This window comes from Desmodus rotundus, chromosome 1, assembly GCF_022682495.2.
Source record: "Desmodus rotundus isolate HL8 chromosome 1, HLdesRot8A.1, whole genome shotgun sequence".
NCBI classification, from domain to species: Eukaryota; Metazoa; Chordata; class Mammalia; order Chiroptera; family Phyllostomidae; genus Desmodus; species Desmodus rotundus.
This window is the reverse complement of record NC_071387.1, coordinates 177,867,490-177,885,291: the sequence shown is the minus strand read 5'-3', so window position 1 is coordinate 177,885,291 and position 17,802 is coordinate 177,867,490. Positions and strand designations below refer to the sequence as shown.

The following is a 17,802-nucleotide window of genomic DNA, read 5'->3' as shown; positions in this document are numbered from 1 at the left end:
CCAAGGAGCCGCTTTTGTGCCTTTGGGCGTCTGGGCATCTTAAAGGGACCTCATCCGCAGGCATGGGGGCGTGGATGAGGCTGAGCAAGGTCCCAGTTGCCATTCTCTGTGTGTCTCTCAAAACCTGCCATGTGATGGGCTCTAGTTGTTGGTCGACGACTCATCAGATTTTTTCCCTCCCTGACCTCCTGGCCACTGCTCCAAGTCACCTCCCCCCTCATTACCCAGGCCTTCCCTCTAGCCCCCTCACTTCTCTTACTGGGGACTCTTGGCTTTGGAGAGAAACCTGGATGCCGCTCCAGCAATGGTGCCATGAAGAGAGATAGGGAAGCTCCACACCGAGGCCAGCAAGTGCACTGCGCCTGGCACGGGACACCAGCATGACACTTGCTAGCGAGCACCTGTTGCCAGGGCCATCTGGGCGAATTAGTAAACCAGTCCACGGCTGGCACCAGCATTCTTAAAAAAACCCGGCCATCCACCAGCCCCAGGTGGGGGTATATTCATTCTGGCTAATCTTTGTGCTGGCCCCGTGCCTCGGCAGTGGCTTCACTGGGGCGATCACAGATGGCCTTCAGTACACACAGAGAACCCCCTTCTCCTGCACAGGATGGCCAAAAGCCCACACCTTCATTCATCGACCCCAGACACTGGACCCTCCCCTGGCGCTGGTGAGCTGGGTGCTGTTGCCATCACCTCATCTGACAGATGAGGTAGTCAGGCACAGAGGGGTTAAGTAACTCCCCAAAGGCAATACAGCTGTCCAGTGATGGGGGCAGGGTTCCCCTAGGCACTTGGGCTGGTACAGGACTACCTACCATATGTGCTGCTTCTCAGGGAGAATGTCATTGGCCAGAACAATTGAGGCGTGGGGACATGGTTCCACGACCCTGTGATCTTCAGCAAGTCACTGAGGTTTTCCACTTCCTGCTTTACAATGGGATCTAGAGGTGTGGGCAGAGAGTGTCAGTTGGACCTGCTGCGTGGGGTTCCCAGGGATATCGAATGAAACTTGGGGTGGGACGTGTGCAGGGTAAGCAGCTGAGCTGTTGTTATTTTTCTGTGTAGCTAATACCCGATCTCTAAATAGGGAAGTTCAGAGACAGAACAATGAACATATTCATTTGCAGACAAACACAAAGGATGGTTCCCATACTAAGTGGGGAACCCCATGGCAGCCACTGCTGCCTGCAAATAGTGGCCCCTGGGTCTCTGCCACCCCATGGGCGCATGCCTGTGGGAGTGGAGCATATTCTCTCATTGTATGTTTTCATAAATGACAAAGGCTACGTTAAGTAAAGGAGACCTTGGTCCCAACCCACACACAAAATTCAGCCAGACTAATGGATTCCTATGGTGATAGCCTGCCCAGGTGAGCAGGTTCGCTCACGAGCAGAACATTATGCCTTCAATAAGATGTCAGAATGGCAGAATTACTGAAATAAAATGCACAGGCATTTTTATGTGAGGGAAACAGTGAGCAAGCCACCACTCATCTTATTTATTAAGTTAGTGACATCTGTGACCCTGGGTAGGTGAGCCAGCAGGGGTGAGCCAGCAGGGAATGATGGGGCGGGGGAGGTGATGACGGTGGCTGTTCTGCAGGAGGACCCCATGCATATCCAAGGAAAACACCCTTGTTTTCACAAGTGGAGACGGCAGATGCAGGAGAGATTGATATTTGAAAATATTATTCCTGAAATCTAAACTTGTAGCTACTGCTTCCTGGCAGCTCTACTCTTGGGCATCTTGGCCTCAGGACACCAGCGTCCACCCTGGGGCTTGGCTGAAGCCAGTCAGGGAAGGATACTGGGACTGGGGAGGAAACACTTGAATTTACATACTTTCCACCCTGGGAGGGCGAGAGGTCGGGGAGTGGCTCTCACACCTTCTCTCACCTGGCACAGCCCCTCCTGGGCCACTAAACCGTGACTCAGACGCCGCTGACTTTCTAATTTTTCCTCAGAATTACACTCAATAAACTCGGTGATTCCTGTTTCCGCAGAGAAGTCCTGGTTTATGTCCAACACAATCATATCTCCTTTACAGCCCAATTGACCTTGGCCAAGCCTGTACCCACGGGTGCTCTCACTGACGGGCCCAGGGTGGGTGCTCAGGGCCAGCCAGTAGGTTCTGTCCTATAAGATCTCAGGAGGCATGAGTATGGATGGAGCTCCAGGGATAAATCCTGGAAGAAGTCCTCTTGGGCAGGGGAGGGGATGGAGGCCAGAGGAGGTCGCAACTGGACTTGGAAGGGGCCTCCTGGCCTCTAGTCCGAGCTGCCTGAACAGGGTGGGGGCCAGGAGAGCCACACCCCAATGCCTCCTGCTGCAGAGAGGAGGCCGAGTGGTCCTTCAAGATGGCCTCTTGGGCATCCCTCTCCCTTCCTTCCTTGAACCAGATGGAACTTGTCATGGGAGAGTCCCAACCCAGATGGTGTTGGCTGCCACCCACAGGGTCCCCACAGAACCTAGGGACAGCACAGTTCACCACACACAGGGCAGGGCAAGGAAGGGCAGTCAAAGGCTGTCAGGATAGGCTCTTGTGGACAGGCCACCATCAGTCACATGTCCTGGGGCAAAATCTGCCATCTCACTGTGCCTCAGTTTCCCCATCTATTAAAAGGAAGATGCAGTCCCTAGTTTTGCCCTCCCTCAAGCCTGCTTTCACACTCACTTTACAGAAGGGGAAACTGAGGCACAGAAAGGTTAAGGACCCCATCAAGTTCCATGAGCCCCCATGAAGCCCCCATGTCTAGTGAGCTTGGTGTTCAGTGAGCACCCTGCAGACCTCAGCACCACCGCAGATAACAGAGCACCAGCAAAAGGCACCAAGTGGAGAGCAGACGCTGCAGAGCACCTGCCACAGGCATTTGATGACACCCACAGCAAAAGGATGGAGGCTCAGACTTACTGCCCTTGGAGGCAAAAGCTGATCTCGGTCACATTGGCTTTGAAGCCCAGTCCTGGTGTCCCCTGGCTGTGGGGCCAGCAAGGGCTTCAGATGTCTCTGCTGGTAGGCGGTGTCCTGAAAAGGCTGGGTAGTCTGGGCACCAACTCAGGAACACTCTCCCCTCTGCTCTGCCTCTGACCTCTGACCCTCCACTTATGAGGCCAGAGGGCTGAACACACTCCAACCTCTCCTGGCCTTTTGACCTATGATAAAATGCTGGGGGTCTTCAGTGACCAGGAAGCCTTCTGTGGGTCCTCTTCCTCTGGTGAAGACAGGTTTCTGAGAGCCCTTATTCCTGTTTCTGTGGCATTTCTCAAGGAGGTCTGAACAAACAGGGCAAGGTGTGCTCGGGCAAGTCTGAGCCAACACCGACCGGGTGCCCCCTGGATTGATGTGCTGCACACTTTAGTGGGATTGGGTTACAGGGACCAGGCCAGAAGGGATCCCCTACCCCCGCCCCATCTCCCAGCCCTGGGGCAGCGTCCAGACAGAAGACCTTCCTCCATCGGCCATCTCAGGCCTGCTCAGACCCTGGGAGGTCCCAGGGAATAGCAGTGAAAGGAACTATGGGGGTTGGAGGGCAGTGATGTGCCTGGGCAGGGATCTGCCTCCTGCCTGGACACCCATGAGTGTCCTGCTGGGCCAGCTCCCACCTACAAGACTGCAAAGGATTGTGCAAGGGTCTCAGGGGACAGTGCAGGCACAGTGCATTCCCCAGTGTGCTCACTAGCGTAGGAGTGAGCCCCTCTGCTCCAAAAGCACCAGCAGGGGAGTCAGGCCAGTGTGTAAAGGCAGGCACGGTCAGGCCCATCCTGACCATCCTCAAAGTCAATGTGAGCAGGTTACCAAAGGCCTTTTGTCACCCCTGTGGCCTGATGAAGGCAGTTGGCTTTGACCAGCAGCTTGGAAGGAAGAGGCTGTTGGGGGCAGGGGAAAGCCAGCCCCATGCAGGGACCTTGACTCTGTGCCCGGGACGCGGAGTCCCCCCCAGAAGCCATTCTGTGCTGGTCAGGTCTTGCATGAGCAACATTCCCATCTGAAAGGCTAATTTGTGCAAATGAGTGTTCTGCTCACCTCTGCCTAGGAATTCCCATCCCCACCACGAAAGCTGCAGACATTCCTCTCTCTGAAAACTTTCCACTGTCAGGTGAGCCCTGCTGGTCCCACTGGAGCGACCACATGCTTGGCATCTGGGGGAGCCTGGCTCCCATGCTTCTGTGTCCACTTCCAGCATTGTCTTTAGGTTTAGGCCACACTTCGGGAGTCAGAGCCTTTGACAGAGAGGTCTGGGCAGAGCTGTCCTAACTACAGGGCCTGGGGTCACTGGCCGGGACCCTGGACCCAGTGGTCTCAGGCTCAGCAAAGTAGGGGAGGAAGGGGCTACACACACCTCACTTGAGCCATGACAGAGGCACCTGGTGTTCCACCCTGCTCCCTGCCAGCCTGCCTCTCTGACCAAATAGCCCCCCTCTCCCAGGTTCTCCAACAGCTCGAGGTGGGGGTCAGGAGGAACAGGTTGTGATCACCCCCTCCACCACTGCAAGAACGAATGTGACACAATGGCCCTTCCATCTCTGTGCCATAAACTGCCTCCCAATATCCTCGGCACCTTTGGGGTTAATTGAACCCAGCACTCAAGGTCTCCAGTTCCCTACAAGTCCAGAGGCTGCCAAGCAGACTTAGACCTTTGCTTACACTTAAAAACATTAATAAAAGGACAAATACACAAAACATTAATAACTAATTTTCAGAGCACATTCGTAGGAGTTCTCAAGTTATTCCCATCAACAAAACTGCTATTCCTTGGAGAAATTTCCCTGGATTCTTTTCAGAAGAAATGTAATCAGGAGTGAATGTGTTACCAAAGCTTCATCCACCTCTGTGAACAGAGGCCATCGGTCTCTCCAGGAACAATGTGTCCTCGGGATGGCATTCCTTCAAAGGTCCCTAAATCCTCTGGCACACACTTTACAGCCATAGAGAAAGCCCGGCTGCCCCGTTCTCCCTGTCAAGCTATTGTCACTGATGTTTTGGAGAGTGCTTGCTCTGTGCCTGGCCTGGTACTGTTGACTGACAGGTGAGGTGGGGCTCTGGGCCAGGCAGGGCCCACAGCAGTTTTCAGGCCCACCTCCAACAGCCCCTGTGAAGGCTATGCAGGCTTCTCACAGTGACATGTTAGCTGTGTGTTTTACCCCATCTGGAAGGTCCAGGGAGCAGGGGACAAGCTGGCACTCCTGCCCGGGGTCATTCCCAGTTTCAAGATGAAGACTCACCATGGTGCACAGCATGGGTTGTAGATGAGGCCTCTGGGTCCGGCTCAGAGCCCCGTTCACATCCACGCACCACAGCGGAGGGCCACTTGGGGAAAACTGAGGCTCCTCAACACAAACAAGATCTCCCCCAAGGCAGGCAGGAGTCTGGGCCCAGGCTCACCTGGGCTTGTCTCCCATATCAGGTTCTGGTGGCGTGCAGGCACCTTTGGCTCAAAAGAAAATGATAAAAAGTAGAGGAATGGGGAGCATCAGAGCTCTCTTGGAGGGAGAGGAAGGTTCTCCATCTGGAGGGTGAGTTAGGATCAAGTGAACAATAGCCTGATTAATCAATTTCTTCTGTCTTCACCAGTGTTCACAGAGGCAGAATACAAGACAGATGCAGTGATGACCAGGGCTCTGTGAGCAGGGCCATGCTCCTGCCTCAGTGGAGACAGGCAGGAATTCCAGCAGTAGGTAGCAGAAGTGAGTGTCATCGCGCACAGGCCCACCACATGCCCACTCTGAGTGCAGGTCAGCATTCTGAGTGCTAATTCACTCCTGGAGAGCACAGCCTCATGGTCCTGACTCCCAGCCTACCAAGGGGGGTGGGATCAAAGAGAGGATGACTGCTCATGGTGGCAGGTGGGCCCAGCACTGGGCCACCCCTCCTCAGAATCTGCTCCCAGCTGCTTCACAACACCCCAGATGATTCTAGGGGTCCAAGTACCTAAGTGGGCTCCAAGGTCTTTAGATGGCACAAAGCCTAGGGTCAGCTGAGAGGGCTTCCATGTTGTCTTTGTGGGGAATAAGCCCTCCCAGAGGGTGGGCCTTGCAGGACCAGGGAAGGAGCCAAAAGCAAGTGTCCTGGAAAACAGGCAAATCCACAGGTGAGGCAGATCTAAAAGCTCAGCCCAATAAACCTGAATGTGTCCAGCTAGGACATTCTCTTGAACCCCTGGGGGGACTCTGGGCCTGGGAAGAAGTTGAAGAGGAGATCTGGATGACCATTCAAGTGTGGGAAGCCTCAGAGACACCAACAAAAGCTGAATTCTGCATGAGCAGTAACTGGGAATGTAGCTGGGCAAAGCAGTGGGCAGGCCTGGATCTCAGACGTAGGGAGATCCCAGTTGTGGTGCAGCCTCCTGGATCTCTCCTCCTCTGTGTCTCCAGGATCACGACTTTTTGTGTTGTCCTCTGACTTTTACATGGCAGGGTTCCCTTCCCAGGCATTGACTGAGGGCATATCTGTGTCATGCACAGAACCTAGCAGTCCAAGGCTAACTAGCTGCAGGGAAGTGAACATAAAAAGAGAGTTTGGGGACATCAACAAGGTCCAAAGGAAGAAGGAAACATTCAAGGACAGACAGGCAGAGCAAATTCACTTTTCTTTGAGCTGAGTCTGAATGAGTAATGCACCAAATGGAGCTGAGTCTGAATTAGTGATGGACCAGATGGAGCTGAGTCTGAGTAACTGATGGACCAATAGGAGCTGAGTCCGAGTGAGTGATGGACCAGATGGAGCTGAGTCTGAGTGAGTGATGGACCAGATGGAGCTGAGTCTGAGTGAGTGATGGACCAGATGGAGCTGAGTGCGAGTGACTGCTGGAACAAATGAAGGTGTGTCTCTGGTGGAGAAGTGTAAGTGTTAAGAAAGACAAATGTCTGTCACTCGTGTAAGGAGCAAGAGGTTAACTGCAACATCCAGATCTTAAATATACAATTGGCCATTTGTGTGTTATTAGTTAAGAATAGATGCATGAAGATAAATCTTGTCAGACTTGATGAGAAAACAAGAAATGTACTTTCAGTATAAGAACACTGGTAGGTTGCAAACAAAAGAATGGGAAATGACATACCTTACATTCATTACCCAGAAGAAAATGGTGTGGCTACAGGAATATCACAGATTTTAGGCATGAAATATTAGGAGAGAAATAGAAGGACATTCCATGATGATAAGGAGCCAATCCAACCAGAAAACAGCAACTCTTTCTCTTTCTTAGTTTAAATTTTAGAAAGCAGAAGCTAATAGAACTAAAATGACAGGCAAAGCCACTATTGTAAGTGAGTGTTTTAACATGTGTCTCTCAGTTACTGAAATTAGTAAGAAAATAGAGAATTTGAACCACCTAATTGACCAATTTGACCAAAGGGACAAACATGGCACCCTACATCCGACAAGCACAGAATATACACTCTTATCAGAAACACACGGAATGCTTACCAAAGTGGCCCGATTCCCAATCACAAAGCAAGTGCTCACAACGGTGGAAGGACTGAAGTCTCGCAGTGCGTGCTCCCTGCCATGGTGGAATTGCAGCTCAGTGGCGGAGAGGTAGCTTCTCCAAACGTTTGGAAATTAACTGCCACCTGAACAATACACTCTCAGTAACCTCTGTCGAGGAAGAAACCACAAAAGAAATCAGATAATATTTTGAACTGAATAAGGAAAATACAACATGTTGTAACTGCTGAAGTGCACAAAAGTAGTTATCAGAGGGAACTTCATAGCTTCCTGAAAAAGTCATATACCAAAAAATGAGAGACACTGAATATCAGTGGCCTAAGCTTCCAGCCCAAGAAGCTAGAAAAAGAACATGAAAATAAGAGCAAAGAAAGTACAAGGAAAGAAGTGTGTAAAAGTCTGTGAAAGAGAATGCAGAAATGTGGTGGAGAACATCAGGACCAGAATCAGATTCTGTGCAAAGATTAATAGAGTTGGTAAACCTCTAGCAATATCGATCACTAAAAAGAGAGAACACAAAAACTGCCAACACGGGGAACAGAAAGGGAACCATCACAGCAGTTTTATAGACATAAAAAGGCACTAAAAGAACATTATGAACTGTACATCAACAAACATAAAGTTTTTGACGAAATGAGCAAATTTCTTGAAAATACAATTTACCAGAAGGAACACAAAAAGAAACAGAATGTCTGAATAGCCTTATATTTACTAAATAAATTAAATCCATAATTTAAAACCTTTCTGCCTAGAAAGCTGCAGAGCCAGCGGGCAGATTGGAGAGAGCCCTCCCATCAGCATTTTGCATATCTTTTGTCAGATGTTTTCCCCCTTAGGTGTTTCATAGTTTCTGAGCTGTGTAAATAGTATTTTCAAATTAACTTACATTTTCTAAAACAGCTGTTGTGGTGTAAAGAAATGGACTATTGATTTTGTAGCCAGAAACCTTGTTGATCTCACTCCCCTTAATTCTAATAATTTTGTGAGTCCTTTTGGGCGTTACTTACAGGCGGCCTCTCACACGCTAAGAACAACTTTGTCCCTTCTACTCTCTCAACTTCTCTCTCATCTGCTCAAGTGCGTGGAAAACAGCAGTGAGGGAGGCGTCCGGATAGGCTCCCTGCCTCCAGGAGGCGGGTCCTAGCTTCCACAGCACTGTGCTCACTGCCGGGTTTGTAGATCCTATTTGTCAGGTTAAGAAAACTTGCTTCTGGTCTAAGTTTGCTAGGAGTTTTCCTTCTTGCCTGTTTTGTCATGAGTGGGTTTATAGTTTTCCCAAAGGCCCTTTCCGCCTCTGTTGACAGATCATTGAGCTTTCTCCTTGAATCTGTTGAGGTGATGACTCCCCAAGCAGCTCTTCTAGTATGAAGCCCAGCTGCTCCGCCTGGTACCTTCTCTGCACTTTGCAGGACTCAGCCGGTCCATGGCGTTTAGGATGCTTCCAGTTTTTGGTGTCTGGGCTGGTTTCTGGGCTGCCTGAGGGGTGGGGAGACACGGTTGGTCACTGTGCCCTGGGCTTTTGAGGGGCGTCAGTGAGGAGCTGGGTTCAGGGTTCTCTCTGACCACAGTTGGGGCAGCAGCGGGGTACATTGTGCAGGCAGGTCACAGGGCGGTTCCCTGAAAAGGGGTCCCAGCAAGCGGATGTCAGGGGGCGCAGCCCATGGTAGGGGTTTCTTCCTAGGATGAGGGTCTGGCCTCCTGAAAGGAGGGGTTGGAGTCAAGACCCTTCAGAGGAGAGGGCAAGGCCTGGGGAGTGGGGATCCCACCAAAGCGTGTGGCAGGGCTAGCAGGACAGCACAAAGGACAGAAGACTGGAGTAGGAGTGATCAAAATGGTTAGGGGAAGGACTTCCACACAGTCCTTGTCTAGGAGGGTCCCCCATGTCCCCAAGGGTGGAAAGGGTGCCAAACCAGGAGCATGGAGGTCAAGGCAGACCCAAGATCCTAAGGACAAAAACCCCAAAACCCCACCCAGACTGCTGCACCCACCTTCTGCCAAGCTCCCTGCCAGCAATGCAGTGGGAGGGCATGAAGTGTGACTACAATCTCAGCCTATGGCTACAGCCTGGTGACCCCAGGGCCTGGGGACACTGTGGCCAAGGTGGCAAGATTGGAGCTGTTGCCTGGCCTGAGACCCCGCTGCCCCGAACCCTCTCACCTGCACCCTGGTTGCTAGCCGTGGGCTGGAGAGGCTCCAGGCTCACCTGAGGCCCCAGGGCCACCACAGGCTGACCACAGAAGAGCCCTGCTCACAATCTGCTTTGAGAAATGCAGCTGTATCACAGCAGTAGAATAAGGAAGGACAAACACAGTGATGGTGGTCAACGCCCAGAGGAGTCTGGTGTCTAGGCAGGACCTGGGCAGCAGGCACGCAGCCAGATCACTGGCTGGGAGTGTAATAATAACACTGGGGTCCTTCTCCTCTCTAAGGGCTAGTATGTGGGCCCTTCAGGTTTAAAAGTAAACTTTGGGGTTGTGTGGTGAATCCCTGTGTGTGTGGCCTTAAATGTCTTAAAGTTACATTAAAACCTAACTTTCACATCTGTGTATTGACAGCAAAAGCATATATAGATTCAAAACCTTTTGTCTCTTTATTCACGAGATTTTTTTCATGAGCTGTGTGAAGGAAATTCTTATGCAGAAACTACCGTGACGGACTACATGTGATGTCTTTCACTTTCATTTTCTCAATTTTGAAGTTCAGATACTTATGGTAGATTGCAGTTCCTTTTGGACTGGTTATTTGCTTTATTTTAACATTTTTCTAAGTCAGTCATGTGATCATGGCATCTTCTTATATGCTATGGACTGAATTTTTGTGTGTCCCCCAATTCATATATTGACTCTTGAGCACCCACTGTGGCTCTGTTTGGCGATGGGGCCTTTGGAGATAATTAGAGTTAAATGAATTCATAAGGGTGGGTCTTTAATCCAGTAGGGTTGGTGCCTTAGGAGAAGAAGAGAGAGAGATCTCCCTCCCTCTCTCTCCCCTCATGCCTGCACCCTGAGGAAAGGCCACAGGAGGACACAGTGGCTATCACCAAGGCAAGAAGAGGCTCTTACCAGAACCAGAGCCTGGTCAAAACCTTGATCCTGAACTAAGACAAAGGGCGTGCAAGCAAACCCACCAGTCATCCTCACGTCTGGGGCAGGTGGGGTGGGAAAAGTCTGCAGTGCTGATGCGTGGTGAGTGAGACGGTTGTTAGATCATCGCACACCTGCAGGGCCCTGAGGACACCTCCCGACAAACACACGCCCCGGCCTCTGGCTACATTTGGCTACTGGGACATTTGAAATGTACATTGCACAACTCCAGAGGTGCTGTTTATAATGGTAGCCCTAGAGGGGTGGAATGCTGCAGACCTGCTTAAAACCACAGCCCAGTTAGAAGGAAAGAGGCCTTGGGGATGCCCACCCATCCCTTGGCCCCACACCTCACTGAGAGCACTATGGAAGAGTGGGTCAGTGGGTGGGTGGTGTATTAGGAAGAAAGGGGCAGTGCACATATTCCCCACCCACATAAACTGACTTCTGCTTGTAAGGGAGGCTGGTATCTTCACCACTGCACCATTCCCAGGCAAGGGGCTGGGCAGTGCCTTCTGCCCTGGAGCCTTCCAGCAACCTACAGCACAAATGCATTCATCTTACATGTGCCCACAGATCTTGCAAACAACCTGCTTTTCACTGGAGTTTGCCTGCCCTGTGTAGTCACCCCATGCTCCCACCATACCATTGCAGGGGCTTGCTTCCTTTCAGCTTTCCCTTGTCCTTGGGTAGCCTGTGGCCACCACGCTGTCTGATGGCTGATGACTGGCATCAGCCTCACTCTGAATCCACCAGTCCTCTGCCCTTTGAACTACCTCTTGGGTCTCAGAAGAAGCTGCTCCCAAGAGAAATGCTGTGAGCTCCTAGGACAAGCTCTGGTAAAAATCTCCAAGGGTGGTGTGACCAGAGGGTCACTAGGCATCAGGGTACATGCTGTTCTGGTGGGCATTTGCCTTTCTGTGGAATGCAAGGGCACCATCATCAAAGAGGATGCCCCTGTGAAGTCTTCACCCAGGAGCCCTGAGAAAGGAACAAGGAGAGTGTCTAGGCTGCAGGTAATCTGATCATGTCCAGCTGGCTCTACCTTTAGGACAAGAGGCTGAGAATGCAGCTGGGGACAGAAGCAGGTACAGCATGGACAAGCTTGAGCTGGGAGCAATGGTTACCGAACCCAAGTGGGGGTTCGGCTGCCTGCTGCCATCAATAGGCAAATTCTAGGGGCAGAGGCTGGTGAGAAAGGAAAGAGGTTTTTATTCAAATGCTGCACAATCTGGGAGAATGGCAGGCTCTTTTCTCAAAGCCCATGTCCTTGAGGAAACCTGGAGGAAAGCCCAGCCATCCTCAGCCAGACCAAGACCAAAACCAAAGGCAGTGTCCAGAGTTCCTTCTCTTATTTAAAGTACTGTCTTTTGGGAACTGCAGGCAGCCACTGAGTGGTCATCCAGGCAGCTCAGTTTTTCTCTCAGCCACTGTCAGGCCCCAGACTCTACCCTGGAACTCATGTGTGGGGCCGGCACCAGCATTGACCATGTACTTCCAGGGCCAGAAGGTCCTCTGAACACAACAGCTAGTGTGTTTGCCAGGTTGGTAAGATTGTGCATCCCTGCCTTCCCTTGGGTTTATATTAGTTTTGGGTGTGGGACGAAAAAAATCCCAATGAACTTCCCAAACCTCCGTGTACTCTGGAAGAGCCCACCCTCTGATCAATCCATTCTTTTCCCCAGGCTAAACTGACAGGCTTCTTCGACCCAGCACCTCCCTTGCCACCATTCCCATCTCTATGGTGCATATGCTTGCCTTCCCCTGGTCCCACTCCCAATCAGTTACTTGAAGCACATAGGAGGGCTTTCCCCACTATCCAATTATCCTCTTAGCTTTGTGCACGCTTGGTGCAATACTTCCTCCTGCTGCCATCTACACCAGGGGCAGTGGACCTGATGCCAGGAGCAGGACATTCCTATCAGATGTGGAGCTTTTGGAAGGTAAGAGCTCAGTTACCTGGACAACTCTGCCACCATTGCCTCAGGCGGTTCTACAATCTCCTCCAGTGGCCCCTCCTGTTCCCCACCCTCTGCCTGCTCCCAGTGGCCCAGTCAGGCTATGTCAGGCTATCTGTAACACAACTACACACCACCCACCATGGCCCACCAAGCAGGGCCACCCTGGCAGCTGCCAGTCACATACTCCCATTGTGGGGTGCTATGAACTAGACCTGTGCTCAGCTCAGTCCAGCCCCCACCCCATGTTCACAAAAACCCTTGAGCTTGGCTTTTCTCCCCCATCACCCCTGAGCTACCACAGAGGCCCTTACAGTTGACAAGTCCTCCCAGGACCCCCAGTAAATACTGACACTCTCTACAGCATCCTCCCATTGGGCACCCAGTTTCACTCACCATTTAGCACCCAGCCCAGTGAGCATGATCTGAACTTTCCCTCCAATACCTGACTGATGGCCACCTCTCATGATAAGAAACTGAGAGTGGAACTCCAGAGTTAAAGATTTTATCTTTAGTTATAGTTGATAGGCTTAAGCGATTAATGCACGTGGAAAGCTGTTATTCCAGGAACTGGAATGCATGAACTACTGAATCGGGAGGTCCACAAGCAATTCACCTTTTGGGCCCCAGTGGGTCTGCAAGCCTGGAGATGGTATCTGAGCCATTATGTTCCAGGAAGGGACCCTCCATGACTCAGACAAAGAATTTTTGATCAGAAGATAAAGAATACTAGGAAAATTGCAACTCTGATCTGATCAACCTTTTCCCAAACCCCTTACTCTCCTTCTCCCTATAAAAGGTGGGTTTGAGATGAGATGTTAAGATGGTTTTTAAAAACTGCTGTCCTCTCAGATCACCAGCATCTGAATAAAGTGACCATAAAGATTTGATCCTTGTCTCTACTTACTGGTTCTGGTAGTGACAGGCAGCACGTACGCTGACTTTTCTGGTTTCAAAACCAGGAAGAGAACTCACAGAATGAAGTCATCCAGCTCAGCACTGCCCTCTCTTCCTCCTAAGACACCAACATATACTCAGATATTAGATGTGTCCACCTGACCTCTCACCCACCTGTCTTTCCATTGTCCATTCATCTAACCAACGTCTCCTGAATGCTCCTGTGTGCCAGGCATTGTTTCACGCACTAGGGCTGTGAGCCTGGAGGGCTTCGTGAAGCCCTTCACTCAAGGAACAGATGTTCCCATTGAGAGGGTGGACAGTCAACAGGAAAACGGAGCAGACAGCATGTTGAAAGCCCAGAAGGCATGGAGGAGCACAAGTTGGGGAGGGGACAAGAGGAGCTGAGGGATGAGACAAAAAGGTGACATTGGAGCAAGACGTTACAGAGCCAAGGGATCCTGGGAGCAAAGGTCCCAATAAAGGGGGAGCATCTGTCAGGGGGAGGCTTGGAGGAAGCCAGGGAGGGGCCTGAGTTTGAGAATTCCTCTGTGCTGGAGGGTCCAATAGGAGGGCTGGACCAGGCGTCTGCCTTTGCAGCAGCCAGTGGTGGTCAGAGGTGCTGAGCAGTGGTTGGTTCTGTTTGTATTTTGCAATTAGAACAGACAGGTTTTCTGAGATGGAAACAGCATGAGCTGAAGGAGAAGTCAGGTGTGCATCCCAGGTTTGGGGTCGAACAGAAGGCAGGGCTGCCGCTGCTGAGGTTGCAGAGTGGGTTTGGGGAGGAAATATGAGGTATGTTGGCATCTTGGAATCTGAGATGCCCAGATAAGCCACCTGCAGACATTGCAGGCAGCAGGGGCAGCAGAGCCGCCCATCCCAAGTCAATCTGAAGCCCACCCTACACTAAAAAACGCATTTCTGGTCCGATGCTAGAGGTCTGAAGTGGGCGTCTGGGCTCTGAGGTGGGGGTAGTGTGTTTGTGGAAGGGATCCGTCATACAGGAATAGGGGGCATGCGTGGGGAAGGGCAGTAACTTGGATTCTGCACTACCGGAGGATGGTGAGGAGGAGGCCCTGGTTTTCTGACAAGTTGTTGGAGCCTGTTGTGAAACGCAGGTGCATTTGGAAGACAGCACGAGGCTGGCAGCCTGGCCCTCGGGCCTCTAGCGGGGTCTAACAGCCTCAGGCCCTGCGTTTGTGGAGGGGTTGCTTGTGGCCAGTGTGCCCAGGGAGGCCTCAGGCAACTCGGAAGCTGAACGAACGCCACCAAGGAGGACCAGAGGCACAGAGCACCCGCCACTTGGCAGCCACGCCTGTAGGGACCCCCATCCCCCAGCGCTGCACTCAGTCCCCAAGGGAGGCGGTCCCCCATCGCCCTGAGACTGAGCGGACCTCCCAGCCTGCACCCTGCAGCCTCCGACTCCAGGAGAGGGCGGGAGTGGGTAGCACTTGGAGCTCAGAGTGTACAGGCTAGTGAGGGAGGGGGACAAAGGGGACTCGTACGTGGGGGTGAGAAGGTGAGGTCAAGGGGCCGGTTTGGCCCTGGGTGGGCGTGCCGAGAACGCGGGGCTGTGTCTGCGTTTGCAAGTGCGCAGCGGGGGCGGGAACGCCCCGCCCCGGAGCGGGAGGGGGCCGCGGGATTAAAGGCCACCGGGGCGGGCGGGGACCAGGAGAGCCGCCCGCACCCGGAGCGCTTTAGGCTCCGCGCCGCCCCTCGCGCGTCCCGCGGGCTGGCGCGTCCTGAGTCCGAGGCGCAGCTCGTCTGGCAAAGCGCAGCTAGACTCTCACGACATGAGCGTCCGGACAGGGCACTGAGCGGTGGCGACGATGTCCCGGCGTGGGGCCCTTGGCCTCGTTTGGAGGCTTCTGCTGGCGCTGCTGCTGGCGCTGGGTGAGCTGCCACAGGCGCGGGGCGTCGAGGAGGAGCCTGTTGTCGAACACGACAAAAGCCAGGGCTTCCAGGTGGTCACCTTCAAATGGGACCACGTCCAGGACCCGTACATCATCGCGCTTTGGATCCTCGTGGCCAGCGTGGCCAAGATCGGTAAGCGACAGAGAGTTGGGAGAGTAGCGGGGTTCTGCCTCCTCCGCGACTTTCCCACCGCCGACCCGCCTGCGCTCCAGGGAACAGAGCTAGGTCCCCGTCCTCCTTCGGGTCTGTGCCGGGTGCACGGTCTTCATTGCGGAAGGGGCGCGTGTAACATCAGTTGTCCGGCCCGCGGTCGGGTCCGAGAGCACCGTGCCCAGACCGGGGCACTCAGACCTTAGGTCAGGCAGGGCGAGGCTCAGGGACCGCGAGCCCGGCCGGGCCCGGAGCAGCAGTGAGGGTCCTGGGGCGTCGCCTAGTCCTGCTGGGCGGGTGCAGTCTGGGAAGCCTGGTCGCTCCGGCCTCCACGGCCCGGCGTTCCAGCTCCAGTCGGCACATCCAGGCCGCCTGCGGTCAGTGTGCCGCTCCTCTCTGGGGCTCCTGGGCCGGGTTTTCTGTCTGTCGGGCTCGTGGGGCTTTGTAATACCCCGAGAGAGGGAATGTCCTTGCTGTCAAGCGCTAAAGTGATACTTTGTTCCAGAGCAGAAGGGGAAACGGTGCCACTCAAAATTAAACCCAGTAAAATCCTGTTTATAGGAGTGATTTTTCCACTGAGAGTGTTTCTCTTTTAAACTCCCGACTGTTAAGATTTCTCTTCTTTTAACTTGCTCCAGTGAGCTAGCAAAGTGGGGATTGCTGTAACTCCCGGCAAGGTGATGGGAAGGTCAGCTTCCCTAAGAGCTTATGAGGGCTAAATTTCTGAGTGTTGGTCAACACAAGGGAGGGTCTTAGCTGAGACGGTGGAGATGTAAGGGCAGTTGTAACTTACTAGGGGGAGCCTGAGGGAGGGCCCATTGAGAAGGAGGTCTAAGGACCAGCCCCCCCTCAAAAATGGTGGGTAGCCAGGACAGATCACCAATGGTTTTGGAATGGGGAGGGGCAAGGCAAAGAGAAGAGGGCCCCTTCTGGGACTTGGGGGGCACTGTCATCCTCATCCTCCACAGGACAGGAAGGACAGGTTTGGGGCAAGACCTTAGAGGACTTCGGACCTGGGGTTCGGGGATACTGGCAGAGGCTGGCTGCAGCTTGTTTTCCCTTCACTTTACGCCAATGGCCTCCCTGAAGTCCCTCTCATTCCCACCTTCTCTTTCTTAGGAGCTGTCTGGATCCCTCTGCCTCCTCCCTCCTTTTTCCTGGCTTGTGTGTAGCCCCTTGGTCCTGCCTGCCTGGTCACCTTTCTTACTTTGTCCCCCAGAGGGCTTTCCAGTGGGGGGTTGTGATGTCAGGAGTAAAATTTGAGCACCAAGCGGGGGTCTCATGTGCTGGGTCTCTGCCAGATGCCTCTGCCACGGGGAGACCACCGACACTGGCCACATCCAAAGTGACATTTACTGGGCAGGTCCAGCCTCAGCCTGGGGCTCTGGGCGCACCTTGCCTTGCTGCTCACACTGCTCACCCAAGAACTGACCTCTTTCTGGGGCAGAGTGGCAGGGTGAGGGGGTCTGTCCCTCTGCCTGCTTCCCTCCTTTGTGTAACTACCAAAAGGATGATGACACCTGCGGGGTGGGCCCGAGACATTCTGGGAGGTGCGGTATCTCTGTTGTGTAATCAAACGCGCACTTTCTGGTGTCTGCACAGGTGTGGAGACTGGCATGTGGAAGTTTAGTGACAGCCATCCGGGCACCAGCCAGTCAGCCTCGAGTGGGGGTGGGGGCACTGGGAGGTTAGCACTGACCCAAGTGTTTGCCTGGCCCAGATTTTGTTACTCACCCAGGAAGAGCCACATCCTGCAGGTCTCTGAGGACTCGAACTGTCCAAAGAAGGCCTTCTCCTGGGTGGGGGTCACCCACTCCGGCAGCTCCACCTCTGTCTCATGGGCAGGGCAGAATGCACTTTCCTGCCAGCTCTCACCATTTAAAAAGGCTCACCTTAACAGCACCACACCCCATATGTTGTAATCCTGGGAAGCTGGGGGTGGGGGCTCTTGGGACAATGAAGACCCAGGGGGCTGACCAAGCGTCTCCTGGAGTGCCCTTTGGCCCTGGGCCAGGCCTTGCCGCATCCCAACCCACATAGTTCTGTATTTGGAGGCTCCCGCTATGATGGCACCAGGGCCTCGCCCGTGAATAGGCAGTACTGCAGGGACACTTAGTCTCCCCATCTTAAAAAGTAAGTTGGGACTCTACCCATACCCACCGCTCTCCCAGTCTTGCTCGCTCCCTGTCCCTCCTTGTGCTCCGCCATAATCCTGTCCCCCGGAATCCTCTGCACTGACCTTCCCCAAGTCCCCAAGGCCCTCTTCATGGCACAGAATGAGCCTCATGTGACCCCAACTCTTTTCCCAGCTCTCTGGAGTCCCCCCATCCCTTACTGCCTTGTCCTGTCCC

The 17,802-nt window shown here is 53.1% G+C and overlaps 1 protein-coding gene and 1 long non-coding RNA gene across 5 annotated transcripts in view; one reads left to right on the top strand and one right to left on the bottom strand.

The window, feature by feature from the left end:
• Positions 1 to 1,474: 1,474 nt before the first annotated feature.
• On the bottom strand, positions 1,475 to 17,284 carry LOC123478486 (uncharacterized). 2 transcript variants are annotated; one of them, XR_006653697.2, is made up of 3 exons: positions 17,186 to 17,284; positions 7,429 to 7,599; positions 1,475 to 6,068 (listed from the first exon to the last, which is right to left on the bottom strand). It is a non-coding gene; the product is annotated as an uncharacterized lncRNA (long non-coding RNA). The 2 variants fall into 2 exon arrangements; XR_006653696.2 differs by lacking the exon at positions 17,186 to 17,284 and adding an exon at positions 8,336 to 8,475.
• SLC9A3 (solute carrier family 9 member A3) overlaps positions 15,044 to 17,802 on the top strand; it is a 49,621-nt gene continuing 46,862 nt past the window's right edge. For 2 of the 3 annotated variants that reach the window (XM_053913533.2, XM_024578478.4), the window contains exon 1: positions 15,045 to 15,433. In XM_053913533.2, the coding sequence (XP_053769508.1) occupies positions 15,217 to 15,433 (217 nt within the window). In that variant the 5' untranslated portion in view covers positions 15,045 to 15,216. Of the gene's footprint in view, positions 15,434 to 17,802 lie in introns of all 3 variants that reach the window. The other variant, XM_053913548.2, reaches the window with a different exon arrangement.